The sequence below is a fragment of the Centroberyx affinis genome, unplaced genomic scaffold, assembly GCF_046629955.1.
Source record: "Centroberyx affinis isolate AG114_WGS23_722 - 3 ecotype Tasmania unplaced genomic scaffold, CSIRO-AGI_Caff_v1 ptg003162l_1, whole genome shotgun sequence".
In the NCBI taxonomy this organism is placed as follows: domain Eukaryota; kingdom Metazoa; phylum Chordata; class Actinopteri; order Beryciformes; family Berycidae; genus Centroberyx; species Centroberyx affinis.
Genome location: NW_027281215.1, coordinates 40,582 through 59,809, shown reverse-complemented (window position 1 = coordinate 59,809; position 19,228 = coordinate 40,582). Strand labels below are relative to the sequence as shown.

The window sequence follows — 19,228 nt, the reverse complement described above, 5'->3', positions numbered from 1 at the left end:
TTGGTTAAGCTAAGATCAACATTCTCAATCAAACTGATCTACAGTACTACATGCTACAAAGTTAGTCTGTCATTGCAATGTACATCAGTGCATTTTAAAAAAAGTAAATATAATGTCTGCTAGAGAAAGAACATCATGTTTTGACACCTGAGACAGACTTTTGTCAAAAAAGCTATAAACTTATAACTTATATAAAAAAACGTGGGGGGAAAATCCTTTGCCAAGAGTCTTCTCTCTTTACTTATGGGTCAAGGAAAAGTTACAAAGAAAGAAGGATTGCGGAAAACTCCACCTTACCTGGCTCTGTTCTGTCAGTAGGTTTGGGAGCCTTCATACACTGTCACACAAGACTTAAGAGGTTTGGTGTTTTGTATTGTCTGGGCGCTAAGATCTAAGATGTGAATGCAGGGTAAAAGGGGAAATGTGAGTCTAGTAGATGCAGGATTGCGACAGCGACTCCTGGTAGTGCAGCCCAGTAGCCAGAGAGCGGGCCATTCGTCTGGAGGTGTGTTTCATGTCTCTAGCCGCCTTGATGGCGCTGTTCAGAGAGCTGTCCAGGCAGCGCTGCTCGTCAGCGGACACGGAGCGACTCGTGTGACCCCTCACCTCCCCACGACCCCTGACCCCCGAGGACGCACCCACACCGCTGCCTAGAGACACACAGAAGCGCTGCGGGTAGGAGTCCATCTTCATCACAGGACTGGAGTAGAGCCTGAAAGGAGAACGTATGGTTGATGTGCTGAAATCAGGTTATCAGTTGAAGCAATTCACAATCCAAAATAACACACGGTTATTTATGTCCTGACAGTTAAACCTCGAATGAAATGTGGCTTTTTCATCCTTATCGTTACAGATCAGCAAAAGTTGATTCCTCTGTAAAAGTGTGCCTGCTCACATAATTTGTGTTTGCAAATCATCAGTGAGGAGAGTGCAAAAGGTCTCTGCAGTGAGAGAAATTTAATTTAGATTGGAGAGAGGTTGTGGATGAAATTAACCTAATGGGCAGTTCATCATGTGTCTGGGGAGTGGGCGGGTTACTCACAGAACGGGTGGCGGACACACCGGCACGCACTGCACCAGCGGCACGCTGCCCAGCACAGGCGGGGCCGGCGCTGCCAAGTAGCCGCCCCTCCCGCCTCTGTCACGGGACGCGGTTGGTTGGCAGCTTCTGTGTGCGGGGTCCGACTCTCGCTCTCTCCTACGCACTGTGAATCAGAGAGCAGGTCAAGACTGCTGCCACCAAAGACAACAATACTCAACTCCAGAGCCAATAATACTCGTTTCATTTGCAATTGCATTACAGGACAGTACAGGACAGGACACATAAGGACACACATGTTACAATGTCAACAGAACCTCAGATACAATGAAAAGGGTTAGTAGAAGAAAAAATTTATTTACTGTATTTATCACTGTACACGTGCAAAATTAAATATTATGCAACGACATGCATCTGAGCAGCATGACATTCAGTATTAATTAAACAGCATTCATCACACAGGCTCTAACCTGGCTCAGTGTTTGTGCTCCTGCACGGCTCCGGACACCCACAGAGCGGACAGTGACGAGAGTGAGAGGAAGTGTGGACCGGCTCGCTGTCGCCACCCACTGGCCCTGATGAAAAAAAGACAGACAGACAGAGGACTGAAGAAAGCTACTCAACAATTCAAGCAAGTCTGCACTGGTTTCAAATCAAATAAAATCAAATTTATTTGAAGTGCATTTTACACAATTGTGTCGCAATGGCCATTACAAAAACACTGTGAACAATATAGAAAGCAAAGAGGTTGAAGTAATAACATTTAGCAAAGCGTAACAAAGCATACAGCAAGAATTATAACAAGCAGCATACAGAAAAAAAACAGACAAAGCACTATTTCTGCCCCAGAATGACAGGAGCCCTCTTACGTTCGGAGTGTCCATGGTGACGTGAGGAACACTGCGGACAAACTGGGGCTCGACTTCCTCTGCTGTCAGGTTCATCTGCTGTTTCAGACACACGCTCAGACAGGCCAGGATGCTGCCCTGCAACACACACACACATACACACACACACACACACACACACACAGGGGTGAGGCCAAGTGAAAAAATAGCAAAAAACCAACAAACAAAAAAACATGGGATATGTGTTGCACACATATCCCATGCTTGTAGATTCCAATCCAAACCACATAGGTAATCTTGCAACTCTATTTTGTATTTTTTGTTGGCCTGCCATGATGTCAGCCATGTCAACTTTTATATATTTATCTGTCTCTGTTGTTAAAAGAGTGTAAAATGGCAAAATAACTGTAACTCTAATATAAAGGCACAAAAGAGAGACTGGGGTCATTTCTAGCAATTAATTGTATGCCGCAAGAAGTCAGAAGGCCCTGTGTGTATCATAATACATTACAGTGTTGCACACATTTTCTGAGACTATTTGTGGTGTTAGCACTCAGACGCCAGCAATAAAAAGTCTTGTTATGAGCAATGCAAGAAGCACTGCTAATATGTTGTCGTCAGTTTGGGAAATCTACTTGTGCCGTGTCTGTTTAATATAGCAGTGGCCGACCACAAGTAATTACATAAGGGAAAACACTGCATTACAATGACATAGAATACAGTCTTCAATTCTCCAAGAATTAGACAAACACCGTCACTCCGTGTGGAATGTGGAAGAACTGCTTTTTAATACAGGGCTCTCAGTTAATTTAGTAGACAATCACATACATTTGTATTTTAAATTGTATCAATAGGGTGTTGGGTTGGCCTAGTGATTAGAGAAACTGCCCCATGACTGAAAGGTCACAGGTTCAATTCCTGTAACAGCAACACTGTCACGTGTCCATGAGCAAGACACAAAACCCCAACCTGCTCACTCAATGTAGGACCATCAGCCAAAATCTCTTAAGTTTCCTAAAAATGGTAAATGGATTTCTGTATGCTGGTAAAAAGTCTACCAAAAAACCCCGGAACTGGATGGATCAATATTCTTACTGGTGGGTGCTCTCCTGCTCCGGACAGTATCTGAACGACTGCGGCAGTTTTCTGGTGCTGCAGGGGATGTTGGGATACGTCTGGAGAGCTGAGGTTGGTGTGTGGAGTGATCATGCTCTGAATCTGTAGCTGGAAATGAGACACAAATATTGAGCATTATGTTATATTACTGTACATACCTATTGTGTATTGTTAAAATCACATGTGCTTTTAGGTTTAATGTATGTTGCATGTCTTTAATAAATCAAATAAAATGAACTTACTGAGGTCCAGCTCTGGTCTCTGTCTGGGTCCAGAAGCCGATCTCTTCCTGGGGGCTGGCCTTGGAGCGTATTCCTCCTCCAGCTCATCAACGATCCTTCTCTCCCTTCTTTCCCCTCTACTACCATCCCTCCTTCGCTGCCCAGACCTGAGCAAAAGACAGAATACCAAATTAACTACAGGCAGAGGTATAAAAGCAGATATTAAGCAATGTGCACAGACGTATACACCGATTTAGCCAATGTGAAAGTTAACTTTTCACTGCAAGCTTGCTGAACTATTTCTTTACTATTGCTCCAGTTTGGAGAGAAATTGTATGGACAATTCAAATTCTCTTAAATTTTCAGCTGAGAGACAACACAGGGAAGGCATAAGAATCTGGCAAGCAGTTGTTTGAGGGAAATGATTTCTATTACCGTGTGCCTGTTCTTTCTTGCTTACAAAACTGGACAAAGAATAGGCTGTAGTGGCCTCTGCAGTACTAACGCAGGACAGATGCATGATGAAGGACTGTACTGTTACCACTGGAAGTTAAATACCAACCTGATGCGAGGTGTAGAGGTGCTGTGGTGCGTGTGGTTCCCCAGTGCTGATGGGGCGGTTCTGACTGAGCTGAGAGGCCTTGACTTCCTCAGACTGCTTTCTAGTCTCTCCTTTAGTCTCGTCACCTCAGCCTGCAGGTTCTGGATAGCCTCACTAAACACACACACACACACACACACACACACACACACACATGATAGACAAAGACGGTTAATATCACATACTAAAATCCAAGATAGGGTCCTTTCTTGCCTAATACACATGCTTGTTTTGTTATGTTATCACCACATGGTATGCAGGATCTGCTTAGTGCATTTCAACAAACCATAGGTCATACACTAGGCTTAGCTGCCAAGTCCAGGACCCATAACCGCTAAGTGTTGCACTGCAAAAACATTCGAGCGAGCAATTCGCCCAGTGATTCACAACATCCAGACATGTGTCAGACCAAACGTACACCCACTCTTTGAAAAGTAATCCATATTAATATTCAGATCTGACTCATGCAACACCACACCATGCAGGAAACAAGACAGAGTACCTCCTATATGCAAGCACTAGCAGCCGTTTCTGTAATAAAATACATAGAAGAGAATATGATAATATAAACATTAAAGAGGGTTCTGCATTTCAGTCCAATTTTACAAGGTAAGCATCGAGGAAATAAAACGTCGACTCAAATTCAGGGTATATCTTCTGAAATGATTAATCTCATCCAACAGAAATCATTGCTACGCACTGAAAATAAAACACATACAGTCGTTTTTTCTGCCAGACTCATCAGAGAGCAGCTATAGGAAGTGTAGCTCTCAGATGTGGCGGTGTGTTTGCTGGAACATTCTGCCCTCTTATCGTACTGTAATGCAGCAGTAGCTCGTTCACTCTTAGTCCCAGCCCATGGTCTCTGAAGGGAGACATAAACCTGGCCGTGTTTGCACAACTATCGCCATGGCAGCTGCTGCTAGAGACACTCACTTGCGATTTGTCACCTGACCGGAGCTCAGTGCTCTGAGAGGATCGTCATGGTGATACGGTGCAGCAGGGGAGGGGCTTGGGCGGTAGCTGTGCTGAGAATTGGTGGATTCGCCGTATTGGTCATTCTGTCCCTCTTCCTCCTCTGACACAGTGTGGGCTAAGGACAGAGGAAGGGAGTAGCGTAAACACTTAATGAAAGGAAAACCCATGGAATAAAGAGGTCATGAATGAGAAAAAGGGACAAAGATATAAAATTAAACAGAGAAAGTTGGTGACTATATTTTTTTGTGCCATTACTAAAGACAGGCCTACAGGCCATGGTGTTGATTTCATTGATGAAAACCTTTCTCTTGAAATTATTTCAAATAACTTATATATACACAAATGTAACTTGAGAGACATGAAAACCTCAACTGATGGCCAAAAAGGATTTAATCTAGCTGAAAAAATAATAATATATTCACTGTGAGTAAGAGTAGTGTGAGATTATATTGCTTAAATTTCTGGTGGCACCTCGACTCACTACTGGTGGATACGCGTCTTTATTCAGAAGATGTTTCGACTCACTGTGGTCACTGTCCAGCCCAAACTCACTGGTCCCACTGTCAGCCCTGGTTTGGGGTGTCTGACGGGCCCAGCGCTCTTGAGAGCTGGAGGCTGAGGTGCGTCTCCTCTCCCCCCTCCTGCTTCTCCTTGTTTGTCCCTGTATCTGCCTGGGGTTGCTGAGCTGGGAGCCATCACTGTGCTCCAAGGATGTGCGTCTATGTGATGGTGAGGAGGCGGGGAGAGGCGGACCTGAGCCTGGACCTGCCTGGGGTTTCCCTGGGTTCCCTTCCTGAGGGAGCGACACACTACGACACCAGGGAGGAAGATGAGGGAGACAAAGACAGAAAGCACACCAATAAGATTAAAAAAGGGAGAAGGGAGTTGTCTGTTTTGAGGGAAATAGCAGCAAAACAGCTAGTCATGCGGTTTAGAGAGGTGTGGAATCAGAGATCAGCTCATTGTGTGTGTGTCAGGGGTGGGGGATGTGATATGAGGTGAGATTTACAGTGCAATAAACATGGGCGGAGAGAGAGTTGTTCTACAGCTTCTTACCTCGCTGAAGCCCTCTGGTGGATGGGGCTGGGAACTGCAGCAAGAGTCAGACGGCTGCTCTCCGAGCCGACAAAACCGCTGTCTGTCTCTGGAGAGATGATCCCATCCTGGAGAACATAACACAGAACAGGGATTATGCAAAATCTATCTACACTGCTATGTGGACATAACAGTGTTTCTCAAAACTACATAGTTCTACTATTTGTTGCATCCCACCACCACAAAGCAACAGAGTGCACATCACATATAAACATCACCAATGAACATACAGGCAATTTTACCACAGCCGACACATAATTAGATCAGGGTCACACAGGACAACATACATTATCTACATTATGCATGATTAATTGTGCAACCCAAGGTATGAGCACTGCAAAAACCTAAAGTAAAACCCTCTGAGGCCTGGACTCGTGCACCCGTGCAAATGATGAGCACTGTCTCACCTAATTACGCCCGTTTTAAGTGCAACAGTGGCCAAGAGGCTACTGTGAGTGTGTCTGTGCCCGAGGCCTTGGTGAATCAATAAAACAACGTTATTCACACTGGCAGCGTACAATATAACTGACCTGAGAAAGCACTCTCCTGCTCCCAGGTTGTAGTTTGGAGCCCCTCCTCTCCGACGCAGCGCTCTCCCCAAGACTAGTCAGGCTGCTGCTGTGGGACTTCCCCACCTCCAACCTCCTACTGCCGCTGGGAAGACGAATGGGAAGGGCTGGGGACCGGCTGGGGGCTCTAGGAGAAGGAGGATCTGACTTGTTTGTCCTCTGTTTGCCCGGTGGAACAGGAGGAGAGTCCCGATGACCTGATTTGGCTTGTCTGTCAACAGAAAAGTACAGAAAAACTGGTACAATGGAGCTAAGGGAATTTACTTGTGGATCACAGAAGACACTGGTCTGTATTTGTGTATTTACTTATTTCTAATCCCTTTTTTTACCAAGCAAATTGACTGAGAACCTAATCTTCTTTTTAATGCAGGTTGATTAAGAACAAATGCAACCAGGCAAGTTTATATTCTTAGAACACTTTGTTATTTACAGCAACAGCCTCAGGGTGTTGTAGGGGGAAGGGAGGGTACCCACACATTCTCACACACACGCACACCTAGGAGTTGTCCAGTACAAGGACACTATTGTACTGTTTAATCACAGTGCAACTCCACTTGTCTTGCCCGCTGGTCTGGAGACTAACCTCTGTGGGAGACTGTTCTGAACTTCTACGTTTCCAGTTCCTTGGCATAGTCCCTCCTTCCCTTCTTCCCCATGCTGCATGCCATTTCCTGTACCAGGAGAGAGGGGGTCTCCTTCCCTCAGAGCACCATCTAGGAGGTTGGGAAGCTCCTTGAAGCTTTGGTAACTAGACAGAAGGATGAAAAACAGGGACAGTTCAGCATTGTCTGATATGCAAAATAATTAAAAGCGAGGCTGCTGGCTGAGCTCAGTATTTTCCAGATCCCCTACCGCCAGTGGGGCAAATAATAGGAAACATTTCTTCTCAGGTTGAGGGGAAAAAGCCTTCCACAGCTGATGGTCACTCTTTTATTGATGATTCATATGCAACGGTTGACGTTCTGAAGACTACTATCAAAATTTAAAATAATATTGCGACTCACTGGTCCATTAGCGTGCTGAAGTCTTGTTCTACCAGTCTGTGTTTGTGGTTGAGGGGCTTGAGGAAGAGAGATGGCAGAGCCTCCTCATCCTCCAGCTCCCTCTCTTCTCCATCACTCTCTCCGCTGGCTGAGCTCACCTCCACCCCCACCACCCCTCCTGATTCAACTGCCACAGGCAACAGTGGGCTCTGGAAGGAAGGAAAGAGGGAGAAAGAGAGACAGATCAACTTTAATGATACCAATATTAATTTTCATGATGAAGTCTTTTTTAAAAGGAGTTAACTAAAACTTGAATTATAATAAAACAATGACAAATAAAAGTACAAAATAAATAAATCAATAAATCAATAAATATATGTAAAAACACATTATATAAAATCTTGTATGTAAAAATATGTTTTAGGAGTGAGTCATTTTGTCAGCTTAATCTCCTCAGGCAGGGGGTGAGGGACATGAGATCACTGCCTATGTCTTACTGAGCGATTATGGGGTTCAAAGGGACAGTGCAAGACTACACTATGGACAAGAGACTATATATTCATACATCAAACACTCTATAGCTGTGTACATTTAGATACAGCAGAGTTATGGCTGTTACCTCAGGGTGTGGCATGGGTTCTCCCCCCTCTGCAGGCACAGATAAAGGGGTTGGGTGGGGGGGTGGAGAGGGAGGGGCCTCGGAGGTGGGCTGGTCCTGTCCCATCTGTTCCACCTGCTCCTTCAGCTCCTCCACACGCATCCCACACTGGAAGATGAGCCCCTCCAACTCCCTGACATACACACACACACACACACAGAGACACATAAGTAAACACACACATGCATGCACACAAACACATTATTTGAGTCCAAAATTAAAACTAATTATCCTCATCACTCTCACCTATTGGGGTCGAAGGGGCCTATTTCTGCCACCAGTCTGTGCTCGTCTCTTGCTAACAGGTAACCCCTTTCTAAAGAGTCAAGTCCCTGGACAAGCTGGGAAAGACCCTGGAGGACAACATGAGTTCATTAGTTAGGATGTGAGGTGGCTCTTCTGAAGGATTATAGCTCAAGTCAATTTGCTGTAATTACCTTCATTTGCTCAAAAGGTTTGAGTTTCCCGCTCTTTACGAGGTCTTCAAATGTCTGCACCTGGACAAAAAACACAAACAGCTTTATTCCTGGCTGCTTGACTATGTAAGAAGAGGAATTATCAAACCAAAACTGCTCCCTTTAGAAATGGTTACTTTTTTACTTTCTTGTACCTTTCTTTCTTTCCCAAATTTGTTTATTGGATTTTCAGAACAAGTTAAGCATACATACAATTTGTGTAACATGTTTACAAGTAGACATCACTGTTCACTTAACAGTGTGACAACAACAAAACAAAAATGAATAGATATATATATGAATAGATATTTAACAGACCTAAATGCCAAAAAGAAAAAGCAAAACAAAAGAAAATTTGGCATCCACCACCATTTCTTGTAATTTTCTAATAGTTGCACCAAAAAACTAATGACAGAAAAAATACTGATATTTACAATATCTGTAATGATTTTCAACACATCCCTGATGATAGTTTTTAATAGGGCAGTTACCTGTTGGAGAAACTTGTCGGCCTGTATGGAGAGAGTCCTGGTCAACTGCTGTCCCACCTGAGGGCCCAAGCTTCTTCTGGATGAGATGGATGTCGCCGAAGAGGGACGAGCGGGAGAGCCTCCTGTTAAATTGACAGACAGGTGCTTAGGGAAGAAAAACAATCCAGCTGATCTAAGAGTGCTGCAAGTTATATGTTGAAAAGATGAGCAGCAGCTGAATGATGGATGAAGGCAAGATGATGCGATTGTATGTAAATTAGATACGATTTTGACACATTTAACTGTCAAGTGGTGAATGTGACATCAGAACAGCAGTGACTCAGATGGCTGATGGTAAGTTGATTCATTGATACATTATATGATATGATATAGTGGAAATTTTGAATTTGACAGTCAAGTGGTAAATGTTGGGAAAGTTGAATGTACTTTGACTGGTGCCGGGTCCATTCGGGTAAACAGAACTTGAGCTGATCTCTGCTCTCTGCGCCTGGGGAAAATTCAGCGTCATGAACTTTGAACCCTCATGGATCACTCCTGATTGGACAGAGTGGCTGGGCTTCGGGGGGTCCGAGTAGAGGTTCACCTGGTGGAAATGTGAAAAATAGGAACACGCATGAGCATTTCATGATCTATAATATCCATTTTTCATGTATGTGCTTTTTGTTTTTAAAGAATTGTCAAAGTAGAAAGATGGGGAGTTCTTTTCCAAAATGCAATATTTTCATTAGAAAAAATAATAGTTGACTATTTTGAAAAAGATGAAAAATATCCTCAGATCAACGGGACTCATTTTAACATGCAGACCCAGTAGATATAGCCTGCATCCCCATCTAGTGTCCTAAAGTCGAAGGTCTCTCTTTTCCTTGGGTGTATATATACAGTATATGATGCAGCAGAAAGTGGAGCCATTACATCAAACTGCAGCCCAGATCGAGACAAAAGAAGACCATGGAGCTCATTTCAGTGCAGAAAAGACACTAAGTGAATGTGAACTGGACTGTGTGATAAAGGGGTTAACCGCATACATTGGGTGTAATTTGATCACATTAATATGCATTTTGTGCAGACACTGGTGACCCCCCCCCCCCCCCCCCCTTCCCTCTTCCGACATACTGAATGGATGAAGGTGACTTGGGAGAACGCCCCTCCCTGATGAAGCCTATAGGCAGTAAATCACAATGACCTGATACTGACCTCTACAGTGCCACACAGTACCACACACACATTTTCCCCTCTAGCTGGGGCGTTCAACCACATCGCAACAAGAAACAGTCACAGTCCAATCCTTTTTTGTATTAAAGACGTTTTAAAAAGATAATTTTAAGCATTCTTGCTTTACTAGATAAAACCCAGTGGAGAACATAGAGAGAGAGTGGAAAGGGAGACAGAGAGAGAGAGAGAGATAATAAAACGACATAAAAAAAAAGGTCATGAGCTGTACCCAATCCAATGATCCTTTTTTTTTATTTCAAAGATTATTTTTAGGGTGTTTCTCTTTTATAAGATAGTTTAGAGAGGCGAGAGACTGGAAAATGGGGGAGGAAATGGGGATGGCACCAAAGGTCATGAATCAGACTCCCACAATCTCTGGAGTACATCCTATACCAAGCTGCCAGAAGAAGCCGCCTCTACAGTAGTGTAACGGATTTAAGGTGAAGTCTACTGCAATTTATTGTTTGCTTGTTATTCTGCAAAAGTAAGTGAAAGATTTTTTTTTTCAGTTGTTTTTGTGTTGTGAGTTCTCAAGATCAAGAAAAAAATGCAACCTCATTACATCAAATATGCTGGTTGAAATTGCATAAAGAAAATGTTGTTATTCATTTATTCATTCAGGTATAAGAAGATGACTCATCGTGAAATTTTCTGTCAGCTATCTCAGTGCAAGTTAATGATGTCATAGCATTTTCTTTTCTTTCATCCCAAGAACTCATTATTCAAGACTCATAAAACAACAAAATGTTATGAGTATGTCTACCTTGGCAAAACAACAATCTGAAAGTCAATTTCAGGGTAATTCCACTATAAGGCTGGCTGTAACCTCCCCGCCCCCCGTGCATTTGTGCAGAATGGGTGAGAGACAGATGGCTGTTTAGTATTGTGGTGAAGGAGATGGAGAAGAGGAGGGCAGCAGAGTAAGCAGATTTTAATTGGTGCTGATTGTGGAGCACTGCAATACGGCCAGAATAGAAATGGGCCAATAGCCTACTTCTTTAAAGGGGGCAACTTCAGCAACCATTAAAACACTGTATACTGAACATATACATATACATATACTGTATACTCTTCTCATTCTTGGTCTCTCTCTTCACTTCCCTGTTATCTCACTTTTCTGAGATATTCTATTTGTTATGAAACATTGCATCTGTCTGTAAATAAATGTGCTGATACTGTCTTGGCCTGGGCTGCTTGATCTCAACTGGACTGTACTGGAGAAATTAAGTTTAAAATAAAAACAAAATAGGCTAATACATATTTGAATAAAGAAATAGGCCAATAAAAACTGTGATTAAGAAATGAACATCTGCGACTGTCCATCTTGTTGCTAGAACTCCATTAGGCGCGACTATGCCATCTCTTCCTTTTTTTGTCCTGTATGTGGTGACTGCATCTAATTTAACCTTGATTTGACTATTATTTTACCAGGAAGTCTAAATATTACACATATCTGTCATGGAATGCTGCCATGCAATTTTCATCATATCACAAGGCCATCATACTGCCGAAGGTCAGAGAAAACAATGACCAGAAGTCAATGAAGTGATTTATAGCCTATATAACCCCTCCTTAAATGTAAATGGGAGTTCTCAACAAGCTTGATACACACGCTATAATGGATTTTGGGTATCTGGTTAATGTTTGTAGCACAGACCAACTGCACCAGATAAACAACTGGATGTTACAGTGCCATTCACGACTGAACACTTCAGCTCCACTGCCAGTGCACAATTTGTGAACCAGAGAGCATTGCATTTTTTATTCTAACCACTAGTTCATAAAGCAGAGGCACCTAAAATAGCATCAACCACATGCAGAAACACAAACAAAGACACAATTGTATGTCCTCATTTGCAGGTCACATGGAGACTGGGTGCTTGAATTTTTATGGGCATCCCCCCTATAGCTAACTGCTCATTTTCTAGTAATTTCATGTGCAGATTGTGGCCTTAGTTAATCTTGGAGGGGGCCTCTCTGTGGGTTCCCCAGCATCCTAACCCCAGGTGTGGTTACACTCTCTGCACCCCCTGTTTTATACTCTGGTCTTGACTGGACAGTGTGCTGTACATGGTGCCCTGTTTACCCAGCTATTATTGTATGGACTAGGGAAGAGCCTCTGCCTCTCCGCAGCATCTGCTTGCTGTTCGGTCTTTTCATGCAGCCTGTGTTTGCACGCAGAACAGTGGCGAACTAAAAATAAACCTTCTCACAGAAAAACACCACATCAGAGACAAGATGGATGGTTTAATCTTAGACTGTGAAAACCCGCAGGGGGAATTTCACACAGGAATTTATAATTGGACTTTCTCAAGATGTCACTTTTAAAATGTCAATTCAGTGCTCCTCAGTTTAGTTTTAAATGATAAAAACTAGGGATCCCAGATTAGTGTGGAAAAAACTGTGACGTCAACAACTGCCAGTGCTTGACTGAACAATTCTAATTATGTATGAAGCTACTGTCTATCAGTGTGTTGACACATGCAGAATATCACCTGCAAACAGAACTAAAGCAGATCACAAAAAACAACATTAAAAGGGATGATGTTTTTACACGCCTTAGTATCACAGCTAATTATGGCATATCACAGCTAACGTATCGCTGTTGTAGTGTGAAAACCCTGCTGATTTTCATGTTTTAAATTCAATCAAATGATTACATGGTCTTCTATCAGTTAAAGAAATTATACAACCCTTGGGCTTATGAAACCCTGTCAAAACACCATCGGATAAACTCAAACATGCATGGTGGTCAATCTGAAAACAATGCTGTTTTTCTTAGTTCCTGAAAAAGATACAAGTTTTTCTTCCGACTGCAATGATCTTCTGGTTTCTCATTATCAGGATATTAGTTTATCTGAACTACTGTAAATGTGATATTATGTTTACAGGCACTAACTGTTAATTGTTGATTAATACTGTTATGGTAATATAAACACATTCAATGATATGTTGCAATTATATGTGTTGTTCCCTGGTTCTAAAATGCTAGTGTTTTCATTACTTTTCCTTTGTTGAATGAAAGAAAATATCATTACACAAGTGAGTTATTTTCTGTTTAACCATTATATATACCTTCTGCTTTTCTAAACAGAATCCAGCATAATTAATTTGCTCAATAAAAAGGCCCATAACTGAGGAAAACTTGAATTCTCCTTGTGAGAAGCCATTATTCTGACACTTTCTGATGTTATAGGCCCTTAAAATTGAGATCGATACCAAAAATAAATCTGCATGGCACCAACAGGTACCATTTTTTGAATCCCAGCTCTACAGCACACTGTTGAATGGTGATAAATTAGAGACTGATGCCCAGATTAACTACCTTGGCTTCCAGACGCAGACGATCAATGGTGTTCTCTGCCTCTGCATACTTAGTCAGCAGTCTGTTGTAGTCCTCCTACAGAGAGAGAGGGGAAAGGGAGGGGAGAAAGTAAGAGGGAGGGCAGAAGAGAAAGAGAGAGAAGAGGAAAAGAGAGTCAAAGGGTTAGCAAGCAACACACAACATAATTCTCAGTATTCAAAGGAAAACCAATGGGTAATAATTCTGTATCACACCCATGCAAAGTCTAGTGTGGGTGTAGCTTGGAACTTGTACAATGGCAAAACCTTTCCAAATCAATGGGGCTGTAGCTAAGAAGAGAAGACCAGAGTTGCGCTGGGAGTTGTCAATATATACATAAAAGGTCATTGTGAAAAGTAAGGCTTATCCCTCTTGGAAGAGTAATTCACATAACTTTATCGCTATATTATGACTGCCAGCAAAGAAATGTAGGTCTTCTCAAGGACGCCGATCTGCCAACCCTACAGCACTTTCCACTTTCAATCAAAATCTCCATTCTTTAACCAGTAGTATAAGCCAAAGTCTCATATCTACGTGATGCCATGACTCAGCACAGAGGATTGATTATTTTCTGGGCATAAGGCAAAAGGGCTGGGATACTTAAATATAGGCCAAATTACATAAGGACAGGGTTAAACTGATAAACAGACTTATAGGGTCTCTGGACCGTCCAAGCCCTAAATGCAGAAAGAATTCTGCCATTATTCAACCTGAGATAAATCAGCTGGAATCTTGTTACCATGGTTACAGTGTGGTTTAGTTAATCTTCAAAATAAAGTAAAAAGGCAACTGAATGAAGTAGACCTAAATTACATTCTTCTTTTGATTGTTTTGATAGTAATTTATATCTACTAGGGTTGTCATGATACTAGAATTTCTAACTTCGATACAATACCCAGGAAAATATCGATATTCGATATCATCAGAAATAAAATGTTTGATTTTTCATTATGAGAAAGCACTGCTGGTATTGATACTGTTGCCAATGAGTAATGTATCCGTTTCAAATTTTTAGTATCGATACTTCAATAAGTATCGATATTTTTGACAACCCTATTATCTACAGTGCATACCAAGTGCTTTGACTGAAACAGCAGTCAAAGCAACTCGGCTAGAAAGCACACATCTTTGAGCTCCAAGCCCAAAGTAATTGGACTTTTTATCACATAAAGCTATTCAAACAAACTTGCACAAATGATTAAACAGTAAGAACAGACTCAAATTTGGGAATATATGGGCAATGTCTATGCTGTCCTGAGGCAGATAGACTCACAATCCAACCATATTATATCAGCTGTAATCCAAGGGCACTTTGTCATTTTCTCTTTCAACTTCTACTTAATTTAGTTCTGTCTATGTTTAGTGGTTATTAGACCGTGTTGGTTCAATTACGTATCAATCAGATCCCTTCAGTTCCTCTAAAATCAAACTTTCAATGGAGGACAGGGTCACACGGGCCAGACTATAACAAAAGTGTATTTTGCTCTAAGATATGTTACTGCCACAGAATACTTGCTGCTCTGTGGTTGTTGAACACAAGTGGAAACTAAAAAACTAACTAGGATTGAAATATGACTTGCAAAGGAGCTCCGAAATGTAATTTGTATCTGTTGCGTGATGTGAGGCTGTGTGTAAGATAAGATAGCACTTCATTGATCCCCTGGGGGAAATTCAAAATTTGTGTTGTGCTTGACAGAAACAGGGAGGAGGTGAAGTGGGACCATTTAATAGACTAGATGGACTACTGCTGCATCTGCGAATGATCAAGAATGGCAGTCAAATGTTTGCATGTTATATATATATGGTATCTTGTAGAATTTTTGATATGAGGGCTCAATCTGAAATTTACCTGAGTGGGTGACAATAAAGGCTACCTTTTCAGGGTTCAGAACACTGACAGAGGAGATTCTTTTAGTTAAAGGGGAATACTGTTCACTTTAAAAGCCCATGATATTCTTAAGGGATTAATGTCATCAGTATTTATAAAAATGATTAACTCTCTTCTGAATTTGAGTACCACAATTTGTAACTGTGTTTTCATTTCTGCCATTAAGCCTTGAGCTGGTCCATGAACAATAAAAGGGAGGATAACTTTGTGCACTCATAAAATGTTTGTCTGCTCTTTTACAAGTCAGCTTATGCTAAGAATGTACAATTAGTCCCATATCAAATTATGTACCCATATCCCCAGAGAATAACTCAATAATAATGACATCACATTCATTCAAAATTTTTAGCGTATAGTGTGTAAAAATTTGAAAAAAGGTGCAAATATTTTAACATTTTTGTGCTCCCCCCAAAAATGTTAGGAGCACAAAAAATAAATTTTGGGAGCTTGTGGAAATATTTTCAAATGCTAATTCTGACTTTGAGTGTTATGTTGCACACATGCTCCTTTTTCAAATTTCCACAAAGCATCAATTAATTTTAGGAGCTTATGTCAATAAGATGTTTGCACTGCTGCACCCTGCTAGGGCACAGAGGCTAGGACATAACATTCCAAAGCTGAAATTCAACTCCTTAAAGGGATTATGCCAAGTCTGCTAAACGAGTCCAACATATTTCAGTCTCTACCGGTACCTGCAGCTGCTCGATCAGTGTGGTAGCCTGCTGAGGGCATCTGAAGTCCTCGGGCACAGTAGAGTTGGGGACACAGGTTGTTGGTGTATTAGAGTCTGATGAGGGTGAAGGTCCATCAGTACTGCTCAATAGGACCTCCCTCACAATGTCAGCAGGGGACTTAAACACCAGCGGGGGCTCAGCTGACGGGGACTTCGTCTTGGAAGAGCCTCTGCTCTTGGGGGGCTTGTAGCCACTTTTGGGGAAACGGACCCTGGGTTCTACCTTGGAGAAGTCTGGGGTGGGGTAACTCAGAGGCCCTCTTCTGTAAATGCAATAACATTCACGTTTAGTGCTTTTCATGAAAATATTACCATCCTGATGCAACAAAAATGAAATACAAGAAAAATGGTGGCTGCAGGATAAGAAAGTTACAGCATTAAAATTGGTTAATGTTTGGTTGGTGGTTGAGGGAGTGAGCTTTACCTGGCCTCATCCGCTTCAGCATCAATGGTCCTGGCTTGGGTCTTGCAGTGGCTCTCTCTGGGTGTCCTCTCTGGACTAGTGTTATGATAAGTGGACTTCGAAGAGCCTCTCTCTCTGGGTGTCCTCTCTGGACTAGTGTTCTGATAGGTGGACTTCGAGGAGCCTGCCCAGACTTTGCTAAGGGAAAGAGTCCTCGAATATGTGGCTTCGGGAGAGTGCTGCCTCATCTTTCTTGGTGAGGGAGTCGGCCGCTTACGATGGTTACTATTTGACTTTCCTGATCCTCCCGTAGGCCCATTACTTACTCCATTCTGATGATTTGACATCCCTTGTTCGGGAGAGATGGCTCCCGGCTTAGGAGAAGTCCTGGATTTTATCTCCTCCCTTTCTGATTCATGTGGCCAATGAGGCTTGGGGTGGTGGGTTAGACGGCCGCTGTAGGATTCTGGAAGGCTTTCTGTGAAGCCCATCTCTGGGAACGTTTCGGCTTCAATCCCCGGGACATCGGCTATTTCCTCAGAGGAGAAGTAGAGGGGGTGGGGAAAAGTGGGAGCTCTGGGAGGTGAGGGAGACTGTGATACTGTGTGGAGAAGTTTGGATGGAGAGGAGGGTGAGATGTTGCCAGATCCACACACAACTGGGTCAGGTGTTCTATTTTCAGAACTTCTCTTGGAGGGTCCAGCAACTTCTAAAGTTAGCAGGTCAGCGCTGTACCTTGCTGTTGAGCTGATCTTCCTGTTGTTCCCTTTGGCAATATGGTTCTGAACTAAACCATGCGTAGTTCCAAGCCCAGTTGCACTTGATCGTGAAATGCTAGTGTGTTCATCTCTCTTTCTCTTGCTGTCACTCCTCTTCCCCTCTTCCTCTCCATCTTTCTCCTCCTCGGTCATGTCCAGCTGTTCGTCCCTCTCAGGGAGGCGGTCTGCGCTGTGTCTGTGGGCCGGCCATCTCTGCTCCTCCTCTTCCTCCCTCTGCCTCACCTCCTCATCCTCTGTCCATACTTCTAAGCTACCCGCCATGTCATCATCTGCAAAATACATTAAGGGATGGAGAATGGGAAGAAAAACGTTTCAAGTTTAGATTCTAGCACAGGCATGAATCACCTCAACCAAACAAAACATTAGACTAGTCAAGCTTTAAGTGCACTGGAAAAGAACTAGATTGTCTAAAGTTGCTCAGAAAGACTTCAGCCAACTAAAAGGAAATATATCAGAACATAATGAGAGACTCACAGAGTGTCAGGATGTGTTTATCCTCCTCGAGTAGCTCAGAGTGGGAAAGAGATTCAGAGTGCTCCAGTTCACTCAGGTTGTAACTCAGCTCATCTGGAGGCATACCTAGCTCCTGGGCTAAGCTAAACCCATCATGCCCGTCGGCTCCGGCAGACCAGGGTGGGTTACAATCTTCATCTACATCACCATCACCATCATTTCCCCCCAGTTCCACATCCTCCAACGCCTCCTTCAGTCCAATGATGCCATTCTCATCCATCTGGCTGTGGAAGTCCTCCTCTTTCTCCGCCTTCATCTCTTCATCCACATCCTCCCATCCCTCCTCAGATGCTACAGAGCTGGTGGGTGAGATGCGTACTGGGGCAGGGGTCCAGAACAAAACCCCCGCTGTGGTGCTCTTCTGTCTCGTCTCCATTCGCTCTTGGTCTATCACTGATTTTCTCTGATTCAGGTCTGACCTCAGGCACTCTTCTAGCCAGGTACAGGAACTTTCACCATCTTTTCTTGCTGCTTCGGCTCTGCACTTAGGCCCACTTCCAAAGCCATGGCAAAAAAAGAAGGTTTACAGATTGCAGGGCATGTCAGTCAGCTAGTAAGGAATGGATAACTCATTGGTCAGTCTTCAGTCCTGGGGAGGAGCAGTCTGCTGGGTAGATCTCTTTGGATACATTTCCTGAAACAGAGGAGTTAGTAACTAGGGCTGTGTATTGAAAAATTGGAATGATAACTGCTGGAATGGGACCAATTTTTTTTGGTATGAATAGGATTAAAAGTTGATAAATTGTGTTGTAATAACACAGTATCAGAGAGACAGTAATTAGCTACAGAATGGATACCAAAAAGGAAAAGACAAGCACCCACACACACACACACGTTTCTTGTGTTTTCGAAAGACACATGCGACTACACCCCAATAAAGTATTTAAAGCAGTTGTTCATTTTATGCAGTCCAACCCAGCTCTGATGGAGCGTGATTAAAGGACCAAGGAAATGATCAGTCTGTCTTTTTGCTCACACACAGCTGTTCCCCTCTGTAAACATCCACACTGCATAAATCATTTCATAACCATGTGTCCCACAGCACACTTAATCTCTCATTAATAATGTTTATCATTCTCCTACATGAGGAATAGTCGCTGTGTGAAATTCCTAGTGGGGCTCTCAGAAGGATTCATTGCTACAATAAGGAAAAGCAACTAATTTTGTACAAATTATTGTCAACGCCATGCTTAGCAATCAAATCATAACATGTCAATTTTGTCATCCTGTAACTACAAGAAAACAAGATGGTTCATATAAGATCACAAAAGTTATCTAATTGTTTGAGGTAGATTGAAGCCTG

At 42.7% G+C, this 19,228-nt stretch overlaps 1 protein-coding gene across 1 annotated transcript; it reads right to left on the bottom strand.

Annotated features, from left to right (window-relative positions):
• Positions 1-429: 429 nt before the first annotated feature.
• akna (AT-hook transcription factor) lies at positions 430-18,301 on the bottom strand. Its single transcript, XM_071537952.1, has 22 exons — positions 17,887-18,301; positions 16,655-17,681; positions 16,190-16,493; positions 13,592-13,666; positions 9,481-9,637; positions 9,055-9,176; positions 8,546-8,605; positions 8,355-8,461; positions 8,070-8,241; positions 7,472-7,659; positions 7,051-7,215; positions 6,429-6,678; positions 5,860-5,966; positions 5,329-5,612; positions 4,762-4,918; positions 3,787-3,939; positions 3,246-3,391; positions 2,983-3,111; positions 1,909-2,025; positions 1,510-1,614; positions 1,043-1,205; positions 430-712 (listed from the first exon to the last, which is right to left on the bottom strand). The coding sequence occupies exons 1-22, from the start codon at positions 18,299-18,301 to the stop codon at positions 430-432; spliced, it is 4,686 nt and encodes a 1,561-aa protein (XP_071394053.1).
• Positions 18,302-19,228: the final 927 nt, after the last annotated feature.

What these genes read in the sequence shown, in the direction of transcription:
- akna (XM_071537952.1), bottom strand. Translation starts at nt 18,301, where the DNA reads ATGGAGACGAGACAGAAGAGCACCACAGCGGGGGTTTTGTTCTGGACC. An exon ending in GGCCCCTTCGACCCCAATAG is followed by an intron (nt 8,242 to 8,354) that starts GTGAGAGTGATG and finishes TGTGTATGTCAG; the next exon opens with GGAGTTGGAGGGGCTCATCT. An exon ending in AACCCATGCCACACCCTGAG is followed by an intron (nt 7,660 to 8,069) that starts GTAACAGCCATA and finishes CCTTCCTTCCAG; the next exon opens with AGCCCACTGTTGCCTGTGGC.